Source organism: Amblyomma maculatum, chromosome 11 (genome assembly GCF_055883805.1).
Source record: "Amblyomma maculatum isolate TAMU_Amacu chromosome 11, ASM5588380v1, whole genome shotgun sequence".
In the NCBI taxonomy this organism is placed as follows: domain Eukaryota; kingdom Metazoa; phylum Arthropoda; class Arachnida; order Ixodida; family Ixodidae; genus Amblyomma; species Amblyomma maculatum.
In genome coordinates, this window is record NC_139354.1 from 77,808,645 (window position 1) to 77,833,800 (window position 25,156).

A 25,156-nucleotide genomic window follows, 5' to 3' on the forward strand; every position below is an offset into this window, starting at 1 on the left:
GCCAGTAGCTATGCGGCTCTGATGGCGTCAGTAAGTTGCCTTTAGAGCTAGCCTGTCCTTCGTGACTGTAGCTTTTCAGTATCTTCTTTCAAACAAGGAATTGGATTCGACTTTTTCGGAAAAATGATGAAAAAATTCGAAGCTATCTCTCTGCAAGATAATCTGCCAATTTTTGACGTAAATGATTATTATCTCTTTCGTAATTAAAGTAGCGACTTCCCTATGCAACTGTATCCAAATCTATGATATAGTAAAACACATTCCCTGCAACAACCCTCACTTTCAATTGTGCATGATGCAAGGTCTTTTAGAATAAATATTTTATATGGTATTTGAGATAAGGACTACAAATTTGATACTCGCCTCTGAACTGCAAGGCTGCTCCTTAATATTTCAAAAGGAAGGCGACTGCTGACATATCCGATGCCTATATTGTTGGGTTGTTGGGTGTGAACCAAAAGTCGACACTCTAGCGGAGCTATCAGTGCCTGCCGTGTCTGTGCAGGCAAAATATATCAGGTTTGGATGCAGTAATTGAACCGGAACGAGAATGCGTCTCTAGCGGATTTGCGGCTTGATATGGTCTCATAAGAACTGCAACGGTTGGCACTCACAACGTATCATTATACGTTAATTTTTATTCAACCCAAGAGACGAAATGCAGTGTTTTTATACGATAAAAAGCTATAGGGGCGTCATAGCTAAAATGAACGTCATGTGTCCAAAACCTTCGTCCGAAACTATTCATGAAGGTTACTCTTTGTAAAGCAAACATGAGTCATAGTTTTTCTCGGTGAAATAAAAGACCACCAGAGCAAGTTATAACACCTTCAGCCTTGTAAGTAAATCTTTGAAATATTCGCAAATGTAATCTGTGTAGCCAACAGATCCCGACTTTCAGAAGAGTTACATAGGCGAGTATGGTACATTTCTAAATTACACTGACCTTCCCCGAAGTCCATCTATAAATGAGGTAAATGACACCAGTAAATCGGTATAAATAATGACAAAAACAAACATCTCTAATAGGGTGCCCAAGTAGGAATGAGATAAATGTACACTGGAATCAAACAATATGTTCGTACTTTCTGCTAAAACGCTATCAAAGAAAGATACCATCTGCGCCTTCAGAAGCAAGTGTATTGCAGAAAAGATCGCAAGCGATGCCCAGACAATGGTGCGTTTTCTATTGATACAGTACAGGGACCAGCTCGCTAACACTCGCTTGAGTAGGCGGATTTAGCGCGATGGAAAGTCACCGTCACTGTCTGCGTTACCTGGCAGGTCTCTCTCCAGGCCTCCTTGACCGTACTGCAGGCGCAACTGGAAGGCGGCGAGCGTGAACGTCCGCTACCACGAGTGAACGTAAGTGGCGCGAACTTTCACTCATCGAGGAGTCGCCGTTTACGGTCGCAACACGGCTGGCAGCGAGGCCTTTTCGCAGCGTTTCAGCGCCAAAGAACGAGGCTTTGCTTTCATCAAGGCGGGACATTAGAGCCGCTTTCTCATTTCAGCTGTGCGTGTCAGTCTGTCATTGCCGGGTAACATTTTCCGTGACATTTCTCTGTTGCTCGCCGCGCTAAATCAGTTTTTCTTCTCCATATTTCCGTCTGCAGCTTACGTCTTCCTCAGACCGACAGCGTTGTATACTCTTGACATATTTTTAAGCTTCTCTAGCATAAGGCATAGAAGGTTACTCGTGTTTCATATCGGTATAAAACTGATTTTCATTCCAGTTCAAAACAAATGAACAAAAATTGATAATTGCAACCGCGCGCACCATGAGGAATTTATCGCCGACTTCTATTTAGTTTAGCCGTCATATGTATTGGCTTTAGCGTTTGAAATCAGCATTGATATTTGGAGCGCCACAGTGGAGGTTGCGGAATAATATCATCAGCAAGAAGCATATATATTAACACGCCTTTTCATTGCACAGTAGACCTTTTTTTTTTTTTTTGAAGCTTCAAGGCTGCATCATTAGGCTCTATTTCGAGCACCTTAACCTTAGCTACTATAGTGAGGCATTTCATTCTGATGATAGATATTTGTTAGTAGCAGATATTTACCCGATAGCATTACGAAGTAAGACGAAACGCAAGCTAGAGTAGAAAAATGCATCGCTGGAAAAGTAGCAGAAACGCTTCGCTCTGGAGCTCTGCGAAAGTTACTATTTAAGCGCAGTGATGAAGTTTACTTCCTTAACAATTGCCTTCGAACGAATCATTCGCAATCTCCTCCGGGGTATCCGCCGTTTATTTGCATTCCGAAGTGCTTTAGAGCAAAACTCGCCACATCAACCACTTTGGAACGACACTCGACGTTAGTGCTCGCAAATACGCCACCATGAGAGGCACTTTTGTCATGCGATTTTCTTCGTGATAAGATAAGAATACGAATTTAGCGAAAAGAGCGACTGCAAATATCGGTAATGATAACGTGAAAGCTTAATGTTACTCGTGATTGACATGCTACTACAGGCGCAGAATTATCGTCCGCTAGATGCGGACACCGATCACTATTAGTACTAAAAAGTGAACCTTATGAGGGAGATCGCGCGCTAATGAAATAGGTGCCGCGCGGAAAATCCACATTGGCTCATCTTAATTTGGTCAAAAAAATGGGGGGTTATCACTTTGGCTGACGAGGAGGAAATGTGTTAGCTTTTTTGTTTACTCCGCAATTGGTCCGCATTCTGATTTTGTTCCAAAAATCATTCCAAAATATTCCTCTGCGTAACATCTTCTAATAGTGAATATTTCAGTTCTAATTGTTTTCAGATATCGATTCTGTAGCTTTTTGGACTATAGTATCAAGATCTTTCTCTCCTAAAAGTGGAGAGGGAAAACCCCGAATCTGTTGGGCTGGCAGCTGTTGGCTTCATATGGACGCATGGGTCACCCAATAGAGTGCACATCTCGCCTTCTGGTCACTCATTATGCGATAAAGTTTGAACCTAGAGATTACTGCGAATCTCGAACTTCGCCTTAAAATTGAAAGCGGTAGCCCCTTCCTTACGGCCGTTTAAATTCATTTCTCTTGATTTTTTTCTAGTTTTGAGTAAAGGAAAGGCTCACAGTACAATGCTCACTCCCCACTGTACACATACGCATAACTGAGACACATAGCTGACAGGTTGGAATCCGTTTTAAAAACTAGCTTCCAACATGACCAGAAGACACATGCTAAACATAAAAGCGAAACGGCATGAAATTGCCCTGAATCCACAACGAAGGACGGTTATGCCGCCACAGATTTGCAACGAAATCACGTTTGGGTTTTCTCGATCCTCCCGGCTTTTTTGGTTTTTTTTTTGTTTTTTTTTGTTTTGGACAATTTAAAAGGATGCCAATTCTTGTGTACAGCAGCACCTTTTCGCCTTAACTAGTCGTAAGTACTATCGCGTAATGATCGCAGCTTCATCACCTGTAACGTGTTGGTACTGCACTCATTATTAATTTAAACAGCGTGAACCAGAGGAGACAGGTCAAGATAAAGGAAGCCACAGCGCTGACTCACAACTATGCCTAAGCCTTTACTCCAAGGCCTAGCTACAAAAAAATATGACGGAAGCGAAACAATCACGTGAAACAACCCCTGGCTTCACCTGCTGCACAAAACGTCACTCAAAAAAGACATCTCTTTGCTTGCAAGAGCAAAAGAAGTCTTGCTGACACACTGATTGTTCGTTGAAATAAAATATGATTCAACTATCTCTCTTGTCATCTTTCCTTTGTGGCGATACAAAATCCTAGCCTGGTCAAACATATAGGAGTACATTTCTTCTTCTCCTTCTTCATTGTTTCACATGAATGGCAATGTGAGACCAGAAACGTTTTGTCCTTGCCACTTTCCAAGTTGTTCCGGTGTTCCAGTAGTCTCTTATTATTACAGCGTCCTGTTTGCCCTATATAACAGGCTCCACAAGAGGCTGGAAGCCTGTACACAACACCAGCCTTGCATACAACAAATGGGGCTCTATGTTTCACCCCACATTGTTGCTTCTTCGATTCTCTTTCCATCTGAATTGCCAGGCAAATCCTTTTCATCTTGAGCGGGGCGGTCAATGCGACGTCAGCACCATACCTCTTGCCTACATTTTTGAGGCCGTGTGAAATTCTGTGTGATTGCTTCGTTTTCGTCATACTTGTTTTTACCTGAGCCTTGAAGTAAAGGCTTAGACATAGTTTTGAGTCAGCGCCTGTACTGTGGCTTCCTTTTATCTTGTCCTGAGTCCTCTGGTTCGAGCTGTTTAAATTAATAATAGATGTTTACCAATTTGCCCAACAAAGTATCTTGGTACTGCACTCGCCTAAACAAGTCATCAGGGTAATGCACCATAATGATTGGCAGAAGTTTATTTTGTTTGAACTTGCGGTGTGCTTTTTTACAACGTGTCATTTTCCACGTGGCAAACTTAAAACTGCAATGTTACGAATGCCAGGTTGACAAATATGCATTCGACAAGCAGTTAGCATAGCAGTGGTACGATTTGCTTTGCTCCATGTATTTTAGAAAACGTTTTAAAAAAGCTGTAACCTGCACGCATCAAGAAAAGCACTGAAAATACCATTGCCTAGTTTCAGCACAAAAAGGCTATAGAATTGCTTATTGAGCGTTTTAATTTCTCAGAACGTTTTTCCTCAGACTTGGCATAGTAAGCAGACATGCACACTCGCTTAGCCGGCCTGGATCCACAGCGTTTCTGTTATATTTCTGCTAGCCTTTCTGAATAAGCGTAATTCATGCACCATGCTCTGTATGTCACGAGGGGCTAGCGATGAATTTACTATTGCGTCCTCACGAGGTAACTTTGAAGAAAAAAATAATGCTACTGACTATGGAAGGTCAGTTATATTTTTATTGGCACCTCTTTTTACACTCGCTTTTGGGAGAGGTACCAGTCTAATCTAGCAGGTTCTTTTCGAATACTTCATGCATTTCAGTAGTGAAGGTATTGGTTGCACGGACACTAGAATGATTTTTCTCGTAGGTGGTAAATTCTTTAGAGCAAAAACTCCCAGCATTAAAAAAAAATCATTATTGGATGATGTTTAAACTCTTATGTATTTTGCGCCTTCATGCTTGCTTGGAAATATGTAATTCGTAGTGCTAAGTAACAAAACGCTAAGTGCCACACTGATCTTTGTCAACGAAGTACCATTGGAGATGTTTTATAAACGCCAGTTATTACTTTTTTGCCTTTTCTCCTCCGCCCTTTATTAAGGTTTTTGATTAATATAATAACGTGGCTTATGCAAAAGAATGGGTAGTGACTGAAATTTGAGCCCTGTTTCAGTCCTGAGTATAGTGCGGCTTTCTTCAACAGTCCCTAAAACCGCTCAAAATAAAACCTTTGCATAAGCTAACCTAAATTTATAAGCATTGCTGCTTAAAGCACGCGCCAGCAGCTTGTTTCCTATACATTACAGGGCTTCACCATTTCCCTGCGCTTTCCCTAGCTTGGACTAAAAGTGGAAAATAAATGTAGCTTTCGAGATGATGGGCGAAAGTATTTTCCGTTTGCATCTTGCAATATTTCGGAACACAGAACGTAGAGTTTTACAGACCCGCCAAGGTAACAAACGTTTCAAAGGCAGCCAGTGTCTAACGTGTATGAAACATTCAAAGTCCCTTTGGTCCTGCTTCTACTCAGAAGCGTTTCACATTTACAATATAACACGCGTTTTTAACTGCTCAAAATATTAAAGCTCCAATTCAATTCAAAGACGTCTCTCACTGATTCCTTATCGAATCCCACTATTTAAATGTCCTTGCAGCGCTCTTCATTTCTCAGCAACCATAACGGAAACGTTACCCTCAATACCGCAATTCAACATGAAACGTTTGGTAGCCCTTATTCTTGATGGGAAATAACTAGAGGTTTCAAGCAGAGAGTTTTTTTTAAAGTAATAAATGGCCGCACAATGGGCAAGCCAAATTAGAAATTGAAGTTGGAATTATACCACTCTTCTCCCCTTCTAGCTGCACTGGGCTGGCTGCGGTGCGTTTCGAGAACGCGGGTCTTGAGACTTGAGCAGTCGCCCGCTTCTTCTCAAGTGTGTTGCACGCATCTGGTGACACTCAGTTTTTGTCGTTGTTTACCAAATAAAATATGGCCCGTACCCACGCAGTTGAATGGGCCAAGAAATGGGCAGCAGAGAATATCTTCTGTCGCTGCTGGTTCGCTTTTTCTTGTACATCGCAAACGTGCTTCTTTTTCATACACCTGGCAAACGTCTTTCCTATTAGTGCACATCACCGGCCTCCGGGGAGCGCTGCACGTGACGTTATCACTTAGCTATGTGTCTCACTGTGTATGCGCGCTGCTCTTCAGTTGCTGCGTCGCAGTGGGAAGTATAGGCCATGGAGCAGTCGCTCGCTTGCAGAGTCGTATGTATACGCTGAGAACTGCGGCGTGTGTGTAGTGATCTGTCAAGGATGATGCAACAACGCTTAGTGCGAACAGTTGCTATGCTTGCCTACAAGCCGAATTTCCTCATCCTGTCGACATTGCTCGCTGTGAAGACACGGTACATAGGAAACATGAACCTGAGAGAGCTAAACGAGCGATGCAAACTCCCGAGGAAGAAGAACACAGAACTTCAAAGTGAAGACGCAAGGCGGTGAAGACGAAAGTATGATAAGAAGCTCTATCTCGGCCCTCTGGCGACGTATGCGGAGAGGCTAACAGCACTTCAGGAAGTTAGCACACCAGCCCGCTAAAACACAATATATCCAGGATTCAACGGCCCTGAATGTAAATATTGCGGGATGAAATCAGGCCTGCGCCCCATGGTGTCGACCTGCCCACACAGTCCACCTGATGACCCAAATGCAGTGCCAACTATTGAGGAGTTGGAGGCTACCCTATCCAGCTCTTGACTAGTGACCCAACGTGACACGCGCGCGGATAGCAGCGGCAGCCGCTGGAGTCCCGGACTAGGGACCCCACCTACACATCTCCCTCCCTTATCTCTGCCCAATAAAGTTTTTCCGTCAGTCAACCACAACAGAGAAACTATTCGGTCTCATTCACGAATACCACTGTTTTCGCTTTGTACATCCTGGGTTAAGCCACTGCCAATTTTGTTTTAGCACAAAATGACTAATGAAACTATTTGTAATGACGTAAGCTTTTCTCTCTACTGGCGCGCCCGGAAATATCCTCAGCACAGGTGATTTTCGTCACGTGACTTGCATTGGCTTTCCCGTGATGTGCTAGAAATGCGGCGCACCTGAGTCTCTCGGCGCTTGTCTGGGCGGGTGGCTGGTCGAGGTGTCTCTGCGATCCCGCTGCGGGCGCCGTGGACGGAGGATCCGAGTACTTGTGCGAGCGCCGGAACAGGCGTCGCTTGAAGCGCTCCCTGGCTGGCGGGGGCTCGCTCACCGACAACAGGTACGGGCTCTGGCAGAAGTAGTCGAACTCGTCCCAGTCCGCGCTGGTCGGGTCGTAGCGCGACGGCGCCACGGATGAAGGCATAATGAAGGGTTCTGTGGCCTCGCTCCTGCTGCGGATGAAGTCACAGGATACGATGCTGAATGACCGCATAACAACAGCTCGAGCAGGTGAAAAGAACTACCTTTACGCTATACTCACGACGTGGTTTATTAACTGAAGTCTTCAGGAGGAACAAACGAAAAGCGACGCACAAAATTGTCCATATATGCGAATCCAAACCAATTTTCCTTCAGATCAAGAGTAAGGCATTCCAAATTAGCGTGTACTACTATGAGCAGTAACAGCAGGCCATCAGCGTTGTTCTGAACCTTGAGTGCCGATCCCTCGTGGACACTGTTGTCCGGATAGTGAAGTTTCTATATTTTAAACCCGCTTGCAGAATGAAGCAAGGGGATAAAACTCGGTGTGCCTCTGTACCGGCCGATTCTAGAAGGAGCAGAACCATTTCTCTGTGTAATCTTGTGGTCTTTACGTTACGAAAGTTGTTTTAAATTTGGGCTGTCTACATCAGCTTGCGCAGGTTAAGCATGACAGAAATAGACCGCACTGTCCAAACTCTCTTTAAGCATGAAGATTAAGCAACTATCTAATAATGGTACATACTTTCCGCCAAAGTACATATCTAGCCGGAACTTCGCAATATACCATTCTTTGGTCGCTAGTGCTTCCTGAAGATATGCTGCTCTTACACTTCTAAGAGTGTTTCCATGCTTCTTTGATGCATCTTTCATATTTCCTGACGTCATTGTGTCATAAGGTTCATTTATCATTCTAAGATTCCATAAACTGCTGTTTTACTCAATAAAATAAAGAGCTGTTTTTGACACGTACTTGGGCCTCTGAACACACCTTGGCTTCTGCTGCTTTTTTTTCATACCCCCTAAGCAAGTATAATAAAGAACTTGACTAGAAACAGGGATGGAGGTAGGTGTTGTATGACAAGGTGCTGCTGACCCCACCTCGTTCGCGTTCTCGTGCTGGTGTCGCGCGACCGTCGCGTGGACGGCGCGGCGGCCGAGTCTCCGCCGCTGTGTAGGCGTGGGCTGCCCGAAGGCTTCTTGCCGGTCATGGTGCTGCTCGAGGGGGCCGCTGCGGACGAGGAGGAGGCACCCGTCCTGTCCATGTGGAAGTAGACGTGCGTGCTGAGGTGCTTCGTGAAGCCCGCCATGCGAACGGGCCATCAGAGAGCCTGGCAACGGAACCCTGCGAGAAAGGCAAGTCAAAAGCAAAGAAGACTACAGATAAATCGGAGAGTCACTTAGCTGATTGATATGATTTAAAATAATGGCGACAATATTTCAGAATATTAGAGTTGCAGTCGCACGTACAAGGGTCGTTGCATGCGCAAACGACTGGATTTCGCCGCTTGTAACATTAAATGAAACCATTATCAAATGTATTTTACTCACGGTTATTATTACTCTTGCCATACGCCTTTTGCCAGTGCTAAAAGAAGGCGACGACTCATTTCTTCAAGGCTATTGCATTTAAACTTTGACACAGCCGGTTCTGTAGTTTGTCCCTTTTGTGGTAGGGATCAATGTTAAACACGAAGAGCATGACATGGATAATCGTTGTGAGGTACAGTTGAAAGCCAGGAAGGTATTATACCGCTGATTCCTACAAGGTAATCCGTAGCGAAAGCAAAAGATTCCAGGGGTACACTTATAACTCCTTGGTCGCCGTAATGCGAAAGTACACATGGGCGTCTTTCGTTGTCTTTGGCTAACTTGTAATGTGAATGCAGGACTGCACTGCTGGCTATGACCTTGATTAGGGCTACAACTAATGTCGCAAGCTATTACCCATTGACATTAAGATTTATAGCCAATTAGTCATGGCTGGATTTGGTATTGGTTTGTGATGTGGATCCTGGATTGGATTCTTCGCTATGACATGAATTAGGGCGATGACTATTGTGGCTAGTCATTATTCATTGTTACTGTGGAATTATATCCGAGTGATCGTAACTGGACTCGATAATTGTCTTTTATGGTTTTTTATGTGTATAGCGCTTGATTCGCTTTCGATCTGTCGTTTGGCCACTCCGTGACAGTCACTTTCTGCGCACGCTAATGAGGAGCTTTTGCCTTAAAAATTATCATAGCTTCAACTACGTCTCAGCTAAATGATGTTTGCGAAAGCACTGTTTGAGATGGTGTTTGCGTGGCTTTGCTTGACGATTAAGCTTCAAGACACTGGCACAGAAAGGTTTGAAAGTTGCGTTTTTCCCGAAATAAAAATTGGCTGGGTCGGCGGAAAGGCACGTTGTGTCTCTCAGTTGTCATCGGAAACCGATACTTGCAATTAATGGCATGCATATGGAGGCACATCTGTCATCAATTTAGACCACTATCGCAAAATAGCCTCCAACTTGACCAGCAGATGGATTCTAAATGGGAATCTAAATGGTAGGTCACCATTCTGAACACTGCGCAATCAACAGTTGCGTAACCATTGAGATACGAAAGCACGTGATAATTCTGATATCACTTTTAGCTCACACTTCCTGCACAAGCCACTCATGCGGCATGTAGAGGCGCCAGTAGCGCTCAAAAATAGCAAAAATTAAATAAACTATGAGGACTGGAAGTAAACAGTGCTAAAATAAAGACTAACACAAAACTAAAATAAAAAAGAAGGGAAAATAACTAAATAAATACCGAGTGCAAGAAGGTTCTATTGTTCCATTCAGCATTGCTATCTTACAGTTTTATCCTTTTAATAGCACACCATGAATAAATTATCTAACTTAATTACTTCATAAGGACATATCGAATTGTAAAAACATCAGTCCGACTACATCTGAAGCAGGGCAAATATTTATCACATATCCCAACCTATAGACCCGGTCGCTTAACACAGAAACTTAGTTCTTCAGGGGTACATTATGTTTAAAACTCACAAACAATTATCATTTAACATACATGTCATGAAGGAATTTTATGTGTTGTATGTGTTATCTTCTCACGTCCGATGATTTTGAGCTCTATTTCCTAATTTGAGAACTTCATCGAGTCAATGGCTCACCGCAATGCTCCATTTGAATGGTAGTACAGTCTTGCAGCTTCACAAGAAACAGTTGGTACAAAGTCCATCGAACAATGAGAAACACAAGATGTCAGCAATTTGTTTCCATGATTCGCCGCGGATGCCGTGTTTACATTTTTTCTACCGTAAAGAAATCTACCCACACCAAAGATTCATGCAACTATATTTGATCCAACATAGAAATACCAGACCCACAGAGGCGACATTTGTTGCAGGTTTAAAGACCTATAGTGCTGTATCTACATCTAACTAAGTGCAGGTGTCCCTTCAAGCTGGGTACGCCATCATTGCTAAGGAGCTACAAGAAGACAAATAATATTAAGATGATTGTTTTATTGATTTATGTAGTTAATTACAGATAGCATTTATGTTTTCGTCAGCAATAAAAAGAGATTCAGCCTGCTATCTAGGTTTTCCTGTTTCGCCTCTGTGATGTGGTTACTTTTTTTTCTGCTCAACGAATATGCAACCCCACCGGAACACATAAGTGAATCCTCTCGTTGTAACATATCTGCAAAATCCACTCAGGCGTCATTTCTACAGCATCGCGCAAAGTTGGCCTCTCGTCTAAGGAACGCTACTATTACACTTTGCAAGAATTTAGCATTGCGCAGTCTAACATGAGCAGTCGTCTCTGCTGCGGCCTTTTTTGTTTTGTTGCTGTAGCAACTATTTAATTTCTCTCTCTTCCTCTGTATATATATATATATATATATATATATATATATATATGTCAGTCAAGTAACTAGACGTACTTGACTGCTTAAACAATTAAAACAGTATAAAGCGAGGTGTATGCTTTAAAAAAAAGATGCTAAGTGCGATTTGTTTTCGCTTCCCTGCTGTTTTTCCTTTCTATAGTGGTTGGGTGAGCGAAAAGATAAAACAGGCATGTAAAAGACGAAAACTATACAAAAAAAAAGAAAGAAAAGAAACATAGTCGGGGGAGAGGTGTTACTGAATGCTTTGGGAGCCAAGGAGATGAGTTCAGAAAAGTTAGAAATAATTGCGGAACTTGGCATGCAAAGTCCGGTATGACCAAGACGAAATACTCAGTGGTGCTGTGTGCGTTAGGTGAAAAGTTTCGTACGTAACCGGGTTTTCAAGAGAGGATAGAATGCCGTGGCTGGAGTTTATGCATTTTTTCACAGTCCTAAATTTAAAAATAAATTAGGATTCCCGTTTCTCCCAGTCACGCGTGTCTTTGAAGTCACCCTGCAATATTTTACCCTATGTTTATCAAATGCAAGGCCCTTCTCGCGTAGATGTTTTGAAAAGGTGAGGTTGGGGAGGAATCGAACTTGTGAGCAGTGGCTATCAAATCAGAGTCGAAATAATTTTGATTTGTCTTTCTGTACTATGCCCTTCTTTGCACAGTCACCGCACTCGTGCATGTAGGCAACGTTGCTGGTATTGCAATATCAATCTTCCCGTATAAAAAGTTTGAATTTGAGTGGTTTTGGCAAGTCTGGGGGTTCGCACGCGTTTGCAGACCTGACACTGTTTTTTTTTTTTTTTTCCGCACCGTCCGCAACCCACAGGAATCAGGATTTTTAGCTATTCAGTGGCAACGTGGCGTTGCAAAATTTTTGGTCTCCTGTATGTTACCTGGTGGGCCAGTGATAAAATTTTGGAGAGCTAGGCGCTTTGTTCAATGATATTGAAGTGTAAAATGTTTGGTCTTCTCTATGTTACCTGGTGGACTGGTGACAAATTTTTGGTGAGACGCCAGCTTTGTTCAATGATATTTAGGTTTAAAAGTTTTTGTCTTCTGTATCTAACCTAGTGGACCGGTGAGAAAGGTTTAGAGAGCTTTTCGCTTTGTTCAATAATATTGAAGAGTAAAATTTTTGGTCTTTTGTAAGTTACCTGGTGGCCCGGTGAGAAAATTATGGAGAGCTGCCCGCTTTGTTCAATGATAGGGAAGTGTAATATTTTTGGTCTTCTCTATGTTACCTGGTGGACCGGTGAGAAACTTCTAGAGAGCTTCCCGCTTTGTTTAATGATATTGAAGTGTAATATTTTTGGTTTTTTGTATGTTACCTGGTGGACAGGTGAGGAAATTTTGGAGAGCTTCCCGCTTTGTTGAATGATATTGAAGCGTAAAATTTTTGGTCTTCTGTATGTTACGTGGTGGACCGATGAGAAAATTTAGAGAACTTCCCGCTTTATTCGATGATATTGAAGCGTAAAATTTTTTATCGTCTATATGTTACCTGGTGGACTGGTGAGAAACTTTTAGAGAGCTGCCAGCTTTGTTCAATGATAGCGAAGTTTTGTAAAATTTTTGGTCTTCTGTATGTTATCTAGTTGATCGTTGAGAAAAGTTTGGAGAGCTTCCCCTTTTGTTCAATGATATTGAAGTGTAAAATGTGTGGTCTGCTATATGTTACCTGGTGGACTGGTGAGAAAGTTTTAGAGAGCTGTTCGTTTTGTTCAGTGATAATGAAGTATTGTTAAGACCAATAGAATGATGCTTTTATGAAGCGCACACCTCGCTTTACACACACACACACACACACAAACACACACTCACACACACACATATTATATATATACTTGCGAAAAAGACGTTTTTCGCTGCAGAGGAAATAAATAGCGAAGATATTTAACACTTCATTTATTCTTCGTCGCCGTTTCGACCGGGGTCCAGTCTTCGTCAAGACTGTGGTCACATTGCTTAAGTTTCAGTTTTAAAGGTATGAAAATTGTACAGACGCAGGAAAGACAGAACACTAGAAAAAAAAAGGCAAGAAAGACGACCATTGGGCCTGTTTAATGCGAGAAAAGAGTAAAAGACAAGGGCGGGCGGACAAACTAAGAAGATGCGGGGAGCTATGAAGATTTCTAAGCTTTCATCTTCGGCCAGGAAAGAGGAGGCAAGAAGATTAACAGTAGAAATAAGAAAACAAAGGGGGGGGGGGGGAGAAAAGGGAAGAAAAGCATGAGGGGGGGCGTCCGAAGGCGGTTGCGTTTTCGTCAAAGTGCTCAGGGCGTGAGCAATGCGCTTAAATCTAAGGGCCTAGAAGTAAGGGATACATGGTTTGCAGTGTCGTGGAGGGCAGCTCTTAAAAACGAAGGTCTACTCTATCAGTGGGTTTTCTGTAGACGCTATTGAGTGGTGTGCCCCCTTTTACTTGGATTGTGAGGTCGAGAAAGTTTATTTAGTTCACGGAGTAGGTGTGTATGAAAAATATAGTTGGATGTGTGTTGTTGAATGCTGAAATGAACTGGTTTAGGCTGTTTTCTGTGTCTCTTCATATCATGAGTATATCGTCAAGGAATCGCATGCAAAAGGCCAGTTTAAAAAGATGTGAGGAACAGAAGTTTGACTCGACATAATGCATAAATATATTGTCGTAATTAAGTGCCATTTTAGTTCCCATTGCCGTGCCGCTTGTTTGGAGGTTGATTGCTCTCGGGCTGTTGGAATCTTTGCTGTTGTGTTTTACGTAGGCTGTGACTAGGGCCTGCATGCCACCATGGTGTGGAATATTTGTGTAGAGGGAAACCACATTTAGGGTTAGAAGTAGTGCACCTTCAAGAACTCTTATTTACGTTAACTCTTCGAGAAAGTGGCTGATATCGCGTACTCAAGCACATATATATCCCCACTGAAAGAACTGTAAGGGGCAATAACCTCGCATTTTCTCACACAATCTCACTCAATTCACATAGGAAATCACATAGAAGTCGCATATAATTGCAGAAGTACTCATAGTTTCTTTTACATTATCATAAAATATGTACGGTATTTTATGATAATGATGTGCACCGTATGAGACTCTATGCGATAAAATGAGATTTTATGAGGTTATTGCCCCGTAGAACTTTTGGTTTTTCAGTAGAGATACCCACCCATTCTACACACACACACACACACACACACACATATATATATATATATATATATATATATATATATATATATATATATATATATATATATATATATATATATATATATATCGTTACGGGAAATGGGTTTATTAAACACAATTTGCGGGGGTTGCATGAAAGCTACCTTACTGAAAAATGAAAAGTTCTACTTGCCAGTAACCTCGGACAATCTAATCAAATCACATAGACTCTCATACGGTGCACATCATTATCATAAAATATATTAAATAATTTATGTCAATGTAGAAGAAACTATGAGATCTTACGCAATTATATGCGACCTGTATGTGATTTTTTATTTGAATAGAGTGAGACTGTGTGAGAAAATTGAGGTTATTGCCTCATACAATTTTTTCAGTAGGGTAGGCACAGTCGCAGTAAGGCTTGTTCCAGAACGAGTAAACGCGCATCCACTGCGCAACCGCCCACTTTTCCATCTCTTGCACATGAGCAACACCGCGCGGCGCGACGTAATTGACGTAACAGTTTCCCACGGGACAGATGAAGCTCGTCCTCGAGCGAGTCAAGCATATTGAGGATAGTAGCGTTTCAGTCGAGCCACATGATCCAGCTGCTTCGTCCGCGAGCATCGATTTGTCGATGTTACTTTAGCGATAACGTAAGTTACTTCACTTAAACGACTTAAAACAACCAAGGGTCCGGCGAATTACCACAAGAACTTTTGGTACAGTCCACAGTTTCTCAATGGCGTTCGAAGCCAAACCAAATCTCCGGGTTTGTAAGTTACTGCAGCATGAGCCGCATCATACCGAAGCTTACTGCGGTTGGGAGGCGATAGTTCGCAAACGAGCAAGAGGACGCGCTACTTCAGCAAAACAGAAATGTTGCAGCAGGGATGTGTCACTGTGCACGGAGAATGGAAGAATAGTGTCCAGGAAGGTTGATGGTGAGCGCACGTAACGAAGGAAAAAGGAGAATAGCCGGTCACGTCATGCAACTGTGCTATAAGCATGAGTTACAAATGGCAAAACGGCGTCCCAGTTATTGCTTTTTGATGATACGTACATTGACATCATGTTGATGAGAGTCCGGTTTAGACGCTTGGTAAAGCCGTTTGCATGAGGGTGGTAGGGAGTAGAATGACGATAATAGGAGCCACAGAGCCGCAAATGTTTTTCCACAATATCTGCAGTTAACTGTCGACTGCGATCAGTGATGATCACTCGAAGCATGCCATGGCAAAGAACGATTCGGGGTGATAAAATGTTCGACACGTTGGTTGCTTTGCAGAAATGAGTGCAGACGTATTAACATACCGGGTCGACTAATCAATAGCTATGATAATTCCGCTAAGGCCATCAGATGATTGGAGAAAGAACCAATCAGATCAATCCAAATTTTTTCGCGAGGCGACCTAGGGGTCGTGACAGGTTGAAGAAGGCCAGCCGGTGGCGTGGGGCTTCGCTTGAGACGTTGGCAGCAGACACAACTTTCTACATAGCGCCTCGTTGTCGTGTACAACCTTTGCCAATAAAATCGTTGTCGGACCCTCGCGATGGTGTGGCCAAAACCAAGATGACCTGAAGTGATGTCGTCATGCATCGCATGTAGAACAGCATTGCGAAGATAAGCCGGGACAACAAGCAGAAGACGGGCACCATCAGTTTAGTAGCTATTTTCGACGAGTAGACCATCTAGAAAACCAAAGGTGTAGATGCTGAATTGCGCGCCTTATCAAAGAACGGAGTAAATTTATGGTCTTGACATTGATCTTGCCGGACTTTTATGTTGTCTGGTAATGTTTCGGTCAGAGGAGAGGCAGTCCTTTAGATCATCTTCACCGACTGCCATCTATGGAAGAGGAAAGGGGAAAACAGCCAGCGTCGGCGTAGCGGCGGCCATTCTTATAAGACACAGAAAAGTATTATATCTCTAAACGTGATGTCCAGCGAGCTAATCGAAGGGAGGGGTCGCTCAGGCCAACAAGCTAACACAGGGAGTGAAGTTCAGTACTTAAGTTGAAGTACCGCCCGTACAAATATGGTCACAACATGGTAACAGGAAATATGACAGCGAGACATTCCATTTCTGGCACTGTGTAGTTGCGTTCTGCTTTCGTTAAAGTCTGGCTTACGTAAGCGATGACATGTTGGGTGCTACTCTGGAGCTGGATTAGAACCGGGCCGACGCCCGCGCCGCACGCATCAGCGTAAACCTCGGTTGTAGCAGCCGGATCGAAATGGCGTAAAAAGGGGCGAGATGTGAGCAGAACCTTTAGCTGTCGGAAGCACAAAAACGCAGCGTCTTTTTGCATGAGGAAAGTGAGCGGATGAGCAATTTGGGCGAATTCTTGAATGAAACGGGGGAAATATGAACGTAGCCCCATAAAGCTTCTGAAATGTTTTACTTTTTGAAGTTTTGCAAAGGCTCGCAGAGCAGCAAGTTTTGGGGGTCGGGCCGAATACCTTCTTGTTCCACTAAAATCCAAGCCCAAAGGTTTGCCGTTCACCGAAGTGCCACTTTTTAGAGTTCAAAATTAGTCCGGCGTTTATTATACAGTCTAGAAAAGACTAAGTCGCTGATAATGCTCCCGAAATGTCCTTTAATAGATGATGACGTCTTCTAGATAGCACATGCATATTTCCCATCTTAAACCACGCAGAACTGTGTCCATAAATCATTCGAATGTTGGTGGTGCATGCCACAGTCCGAAGGGCATCACGCTAAATTCCTAAAGTTCGTAAGTATGAAGGAGCACTGGACAAGGGTAAATGGGGTACGCCCCCGTTCGCACGTCGAGCCAACGTTTCGACAAGTGGACGTGTCTTCGTCTGGGCCCAGACGAAGACACGTCCACTTGTCGAAACGTTAGCTCGGCGTGCGAACTGAGGCGTATCCCCTTTACCCTTGTTCAGTGCTCCCTCATACCGTGTATACCATCTTCTTCCTCTCGTTCTACCAAGGCCCGTCAGATGTCACAAAGACTGTCTTTTTTCGGTCCGGCGGATGGATCGGGATTTGCAAATAGCCAGACCGCAGATCTACTGACGAGAAATGGGAAGCGGACTGAAGACAATCTAAGACATCGTCGATACGTGGCATAGGATAAAAGTCTTTTTTGGAAACTGCGTTTAACCGACACTAGTCAACTCTAAATCTCTACGTGTTGTCATTCTTCACCAAGATTACGACGGCTACCCAAGGACTGGAGGACTCTTGTATAACACTTTTCTTCAACAAGTCCTAGATTTGTTCGGCGATTTCTCTGCGCTCGACCGTTGATACTAGTAGGGTTTCTCTCTGATCGGGATCGCATCACCAGCACTGATGTTGTGTGACATACGTGATTGTGTCGGAACCGATAAACCGGCTCCTTGAGCAAAGTTAAACACAGAGGTTGAAGATGCCAAAACTTCCCATACCTCTTGCGGGTCGGATGACGAAAGTGATTTGTTTATCATCCGGATTATATTTGCGCTTTAAACAGAATTTACACGCTGGTGTGGACGAGGAGACACAAACCGAATAGTAAGGAACTCGTAGCCATCAAATTTTGCCAACTTGAAGCCGGATGGCAAACAAACTGGTTCTGATGAAATGTCCTCAGTCCACAAGAGGGCACAACCATCTACAACCTCACTGACGGCACGGGGCACTAATAAATGTTTCTTTACACATTGTTCACGTCAGCTTCAAAAAACATCGAGTGGGTGCCTGCTCACTCGTCCGAGCTGCGATCCCGCACAAACATTGCAGCCATAGAAGGTAGCACTAAATCGTTGGAGGCATAAAATGCACTGTCACTAGAACTAGTTGTCTCCCCTGCAAATCTACAAAACCAGACACAATATTGCGGCGCATAGAAATTTCGCCGGCTGCGCAATCGACCGTTGCTCCACAATCGCGCAGAAAATCGCTGCCGAGAATAACATGATGAGTGACTCGTGCTAAAACTGCAAGTTAAACTCGAAACGTTTCCCTAGCAATGACCACTTACGCGCAGCAGAGACGCATATGACGCAAATGTTGTCCCCCAACACGACGAAAGCTGACACTTCGCCTGTAAGCAACTATTATTGCCGGCCAAAGGCGATTTTTAAAACTGACACTCATTACGGAAATCGTGGCACAGGTATCCACTAAAGCTAACTTATTAGTACAGTAACATGAATTTTGTTCTGCAGCATCACAGTAGGCAGAGGAATTGGCGAAGATGACCGTTCCGCGACCACACCTATATCGGCAGCTCCTGCTAGTTTTCCGACGGTGGAGTAGGTGAGCGTCGAAGTGGGGACGGGACCGTTTCTCGGCGCGAGGGCGTTGGTGTGAAGGTGCGGTCAGAAGCGGGAGTGTCTCTGCAAAAGACGCCTGGGGGAGGCAGTAGTGGACGAGTTTGACACTATTAAATGTTGTTGTGATCGCGGAAACCTGCCCAAGGTCGCATTCAAGAGCGTGAGGCCTGCTGTCACCGACGCTGCCAAAACCGCGCCATGTGACCGCGGCGGCCGCAGTTGTTACAAATATGCGACTCACGAAAAGCGTAGGTGCTTTAGCCTGAGAAATACGACGGTGGTTGAGTGACGATAGAAGCTGCATGACGCACGTTCGAATCTGAAGAAAAGCGGCTGGCACAGAGGTGCAGAGGCGCGCTCATTTCCGTAGGAGTAGCGCGGCTGGATATTCAGCCTGCTGTGGCTGAACTGCACGTACACAGGTCGCGCGTCGGCGTCTTGCAGGTGCTTGGCCAGCTCTTTACTCACACCTCTGCAGACTAGAGAGGCGAGAGCGTCGTGGACAGTGTAGCCAACGCTGGCGACTGTTGGGACATTGCAGAGGCGTCTAAATTTCGGATATTACGCCGCATGTTTAATGCTTCAAATGTACGGGAGTACTGGATAATGTCCGAAGTACTCGCGAGGGTTTCTTTTGTGATAAGGAAATGATAATCGTATTCGGCGAACCCCTTTAGGAGATGGCCAACTGTGTCGTCTCCGGTCATGTGTCTATTAACAATGCGGCCGAGCTTCAGAACTCCCTCTATGTATGTGCTGAAGGTCTTTGCAGGCCACTGTGCTCATTGCGAAAGAGGTCGCAGCAGATCACGTTTGTGAGTTGCATAACCAAATCCCAGCAATTGTATTTGCTGACACGTTTGTAGTGTGTCAGACAGTCCTCGAAATCTTCATCGGCCAGACCAGGAAATGTTCTGTGCTCCCGCTCATGCGGCCAGGAGCTGAACGGTACTTGGTGCTCGCGGCCTGAATTAGAAGCAGCTTCTGTTGAGATCAAAGAGTGGCCTTCTCCGTCGTGTCTTGGCTTTCCATGGCTGTTAGGTCTGGCGGGAGCCTGGACAGCCGTCTGCTGAGTTGATTTTCGATACGGTCCAGGACCACCCGCACCTTCACCAAGTTGTTACGGCAAAATAGGTCTGTTATTTAAAAAATTATGCTGGGATGCACGAAAGCTGCCACAGTCAAGGTAAGGCTTATTCCAGCACCGGTGCTCGCACATCGACTTCATCTCTCTCTTTGACAATATATGTGTGTGTGTGTGTGTGTGTGTGTGTGTGTGTGTGTGTGTGTGTGTGTGTGTGTGTGTGTGTGTGTGTGTGTGTGTGTGTGTGTGTGTGTGTGTGTGTGTGTGTGTGTGTGTGTGTGTGTGTGTGTGTGTGTGTGTGTGTGTGTGTGTGTGTGTGTGTGTGTGTGTGTGTGTGTGTGTGTGTGTGTGTGTGTGTGTGCGCACCTTATAAAGTCAAAACCTGGCTTACTATACACAGAAACTGTTCTATTAAGATGAATATGTTCTAGAGAGTAGCGCAAACGATACTATTTTGCACACCAGCTACGCCTGATCGAGCGATATTTATTCCCAAACATTGGAACCAGCTAAGGTCTCAATAACTGTCCTTATTATGTTACGAGAGTTTTGAACACGTTTAGCGAAGAAAATTGTTCATTCAGGTCGTTACAATTGTGAAGCTATCGTTATTTCATTTCTGAATGCAATAATTATTTTTCACTCAGCTCTTTAGTCGAATTCCTTTCGGTGTACACATTATTCATCACGCTGTTTTCCGGGCATTTCCAGTTAGTGTAACCAATGACCTTGGTGAGCCTCAAAGTTGCTCCTGTTAGCTGCGATAATAAAATGAATCACTTTGATACTTCAATCTCACCCGCTCCCTCCAAGGAACAACCCGAATTTAGAGCTACTACCAACTCAGCCATGTCATTTGAGACCTCGAATGCATATAAGTCGCCGAACCCCTGGTACCTGCTAATCACCGGCCAAATACCCCTGTCAGAGGCATGGCAGCTATTTTTTCTCAAAACGCCAAAAAAACCCTGTACCAGATTTCCTTTCACGCCATCATGAGAGCAAGCATTTCGATAAAATGGAAGTTTGCTAACCTAGAGCGCCATTATTAACGTAATAGGATTCCATTCAGTACAAGGGCTCATTCTGCACAAAAGTTCGGGGAACACAAAAGCTCCGGCTTGAAAAATGTGGTAGCAGAGCTGCACTGGCTTTCACCTGCGGCTCCAATTTCTAGTCCTTGTTAGCATACATGACACAATTCTGTTGCTCGCTTAAGTAATGAAGCCTTAAATTGTGCCTCTATAACCTTATACATAGTGATCAGTATATAGTCTAGAGTCTACCAAATTACGTGAAAGACCACCTGGCAGTTGCAAAGTAGTTCTTTAACTAAAGCGTACGAAAGTGCCTTCGAGCTCTCACAGTAGCCTGTGTGACTCGGACTTCAAAGGTCCCGGATAAGCTATCGCGCGTCTGAAAGGACCTGCCCGCGTTAGAAGTTCCTGCCATCTTCAGCGAACTTTAATAGCTTTGGGACGTAGCCTAACTAGCTTAAAATAAAGTGCTTGGGCTTACCACCTGTACACTACTATGAGCTGTAGGGTAAATGAGGTTTAGTGGAAGCGGTTTCATGGCGAAGTTATGACGAGAGGTGAGTACGAAAAGCCGAGAAAATATAATACATGAGCCATGTACCAAATGCGTGCTTATAATCTTTTAGCCTTAGCTGTAATGCTGACATGCGCTAAGTTCGCGTTATTCTACGGATCTTAACAAACGTCTGTCGCCATGGAAACGGCATGAATCAATCGCATAGCAACTCAGAGAACGCCATCAACGCCGGAATTTGAAGCAAAAGCTTTAGTACGTCACGTATCACCCGAAGTCAAGCTGTCCCTCCCCTTCATCTTCAAGGAAGGAGATGTGACGATGGTGCTATATTGCCTAAACATAAGGGTGCCCGACCTCATCACCTTTCACGGCAGACACAGAGTCACGTTGTGCCTTGCATTTTCGGGGTCCTCGACTAAAATAGCGTAAGCAATTTATTTGCTGCAAAACCATGTCTGCATATGCCTGAACCTCCACATTATCATCCCCAGCTACTGCAGGGCGATAAGGCGAACGCCTCCTAACCCGGTCCTCTGCTGCCTGCATCCATTTGATTCCTTTCGAACGAGTTCACCTCACCCGCCCAATTGACTTTCTACCGCCCCCTGCTACGCTTTCCTTCCATTGGTATCCAGTGTGTTACCCACTCCGACCAATCGGTTGTCGTCGCTTCATACGAAATGCCCATTTTTTCATCTTTACTTTCAATATAATGGCATCAACTGGTTTATTTCGCTGACCCACTTTTCAAACTCCTTCTCTTAACGTTACACCTACCATTTTTGCTCCACATTTTCCTGCATTGTCCTACGATTAAGTAGAGCAATGCAGAGCCTGTTGCCTATTATAACCAGCAGGGGGCCTCGGTAATCTGTACCACAGCGCCACTACAATAACATAAATAGCCTGCCCAAGTAGGGCGAAGCGTTCTTTGGTGTTCCGTGTGTGTACTGACAAGCCTTTACAATAAACCCGTTCCATCGTCGTCTCGGCGCTGACAACCACGACGAGGATATCACGAACTTGCCGGCCCTGACTCAAGCCATAGAGAAAGAGATTGGTATGCTCAAGCAGCAACACGCAGCAGCCGTCATGAATGCCACCCAAGAATCAGCACCGCGCATCGGGCGTTTGTCGGAATTCTGTTCCGCTACAGGGAACATGCCTATCTACCTTGAGCGATTCGAGGCCTTCGCAAGAGTGAATAAGCTGGACGAGCAAAGCAAGACGGACGTGCTTAACACTTTACTGGGTGACGGCGCATATACCACTTTGCGGAACTTGATGTTCCCGGACGCTTCTGAAAAGATGACTTATCAAGAGATAAAACAGGCACTTCTGAACCATTACACGCTGAAGCGTTTGGTACTCAGAGTGGCATACCTTCCACAAAAGCACACAGGGAGCCCGATGACTTCATCGTAGAACTGAAGCAGTTGGCTACAAACTGCTCGTTTGGAACGTTGTTGTAAGAGGCACTCAGGGACCAGCTGGTCTTGGGTATGTGCAGCGAGGCTATTCGATGCAAGCTTCGGGCCACTGAAGACGACAAGGGCTGAAAGTGGGATAAAGCGTGCGTTATCGCCACGTCTATGGAAGCCGCTGAGAGCCACGCGACGGAGATGCTACCAGGACCCAGCATGACAAGAGAATCGGAGGAGGTCAGGCTGGCAATGTGACGACAGTGCAGGGACTATGCAGTCGACCAACCACAATTGGTGACGTGGGACGCCGGGCCCAAGGAAAGTTTCCGCTGACAAGGACAGGATACAGTCGTGCTTTCGTTGTGGGGGTCACCACCACCCGCAGGACTGTCGGCACATTAAAGCCAGGGGCTACAACTGCTCTCAGAGAGGACATTTAGCCAACGTATGTGCCACAAGGCAAAGCAATTTCACTGGAGAGGAGGTGTCTAGTGAGGAATGGCACGCGCTAGGAGAAAGGATTCATCTGTACAAAAATGACATGAACGTAAACGGGAAAACCATTGCTATAGAAATAGATACAGGCTAAGCGGTATCTATTATTCATGAAGATGAATTTGTGAACCATTTGGAAATAGATACAGGCGAAGCGGTATCTATTATTCGTGAAGATGAATTTGATAATCATTTCGGACATCTGCCATATCAACGTGTGCCGTTTCGATTACGGACATACAACGGCTCAAGTCTGCCATTGAAAGGCAGGGTCACTATAACTGAAACTCTTGAGGGCAGTTCTTTTAGACTGCCGCTAGTGGTAGCTGCAAATGAACAAGGGTTCACGGTACCGGCATTGCTTGGCCGCGACTGGTTGAATCACATTCGCCTAAATTGGTTCCAGGTCTTTCGAGTGAACACAATCACTAAACAGGAAGGGCTGCTAGACAAGTACAAGGACGTATTCACGGGCCCAGCTGGAACTATGGACGTGTGGGTCTATCCTTTTGAAGCAGGGAGCACGACCTGTATTCTGTAAAGCCAGGCAACTGCCGTGCGCCCTGTAAGACAAAGTTGAAAAAGAGATGAAGGAATTTGAAGCAGCAGGTGTGTTGTACCCGGTACGCGAAAGCCAATGGGCAACACCCATCATCGAAGTTATGAAGAGTTACGGAGAATCCGTCAGGCTATTTGGCGACTACCATGTTTCTCTACACCCGTGTATAACCGTAGCTCATTACCCGCTGCCGTTGTCAGAAGATGTGTTTGCGTCATTGGCAGGGGAGACTTGTTTCAGAGTACTGGTTATATCGAAGGCGTATTTGCAACTTGAAATGGATAGCCCTTCGAAAGAGGTGCTGATGATAAATCCTTGGTAAAGGGCTCATTTGAATTTTGGGCAAGTATAAGGGAAATCTTTGCTGCTGCTTGTAGACGCATACTCTAAATGGAGACCAAACGACATAAACGAGCTGCGGGATCTGCTAACTCGAACTGGCAGTCAGGAAGGTGTGATGGACATCACATCCATGATTTCTGATTCCCGAGTATGCTAGCTATAGCCATAGACCTATAGAAGATTTATGAGTGCATATACCAGGCCAGCTTTAGTTTATTTTGGTAGCTTAATACTGTGTGCTGATGATTATGTGTGAAGAAGTAGGACACAAATGAAAGAACTAGCGGTCAAGTGGTGTCAATTACATGCACGCGACAGATCAGCGAGAGCAGCCGCATGCTGCAGCCAACAATGCTTCGCGTGATGTTGTAAAGGCAAGGGCTTAAACGTAGTCATAATAGGAAGGGGAGCTTGTTACGCACCCAAGACCATCGCAGCGACCAGCAGACACCGGAAGACGCCCTCTGGGCAACCCACGGCTCGCCCTTCCCGGTTTCGGCCACCGCGATCCGCTGCCGTCTCTTCCTTCTCCTCGTCCGCGTCTCTACCGCCGGAGGGTGGGAGACGATAATGAAGGCGGTTACGCGACCAAAGGCCTGCAACGCTGGTAGGAATGTCACGCTGCGTCCGGAGGTGAAGACAGGGCCACTCGGTACCGTCGCGACGGCATGGCGGCGTTTCTCGGGGCAACTGCAAAAATAAAATGTTTTCAACACCCATATGCCTTACAATGAATATATATCGGCCATCACATGCACACATGCATAAGCAGAACAAAAGACCAACTGAGACCAAAACAACGCGACCTTGGGACTACAACAGCTGTTAAAACTTTGGCCATCCTTAAGAGGAAGCAGCATGTTCAACACCGAAGTTGGAAGCAACTAAATTGTCGTATAAGAAAAATTCACACTCGTTACTAATGTTTTTCCATAAACAACCCCTGCTGAATCGTCCCTTCGGCTGTGTACTTGCTCTTCATGGCGGCACCCCCTTCTCTTCATGTTTTTCATTTCTACATTCAGTTCTTTT

General features: G+C 44.7%; 1 protein-coding gene across 2 annotated transcripts in view; it reads right to left on the reverse strand.

Annotated features, from left to right (window-relative positions):
* Positions 1–24,684, reverse strand: part of LOC146174224 (uncharacterized) — a 106,484-nt gene extending 81,800 nt beyond the window's left edge. Inside the window, exons 1-3 of one of the 2 annotated variants that reach the window (XM_084584662.1) lie at positions 24,547–24,684; positions 8,422–8,665; positions 7,239–7,508 (exon numbers count right to left, since the gene is read on the reverse strand). In XM_084584662.1, the coding sequence (XP_084440788.1) occupies positions 7,239–7,508; positions 8,422–8,630 (479 nt within the window). In that variant the 5' untranslated portion in view covers positions 8,631–8,665; positions 24,547–24,684. Of the gene's footprint in view, positions 1–7,238; positions 7,512–8,421; positions 8,666–24,546 lie in introns of both variants that reach the window. The other variant, XM_084584661.1, reaches the window with a different exon arrangement.
* Positions 24,685–25,156: the final 472 nt, after the last annotated feature.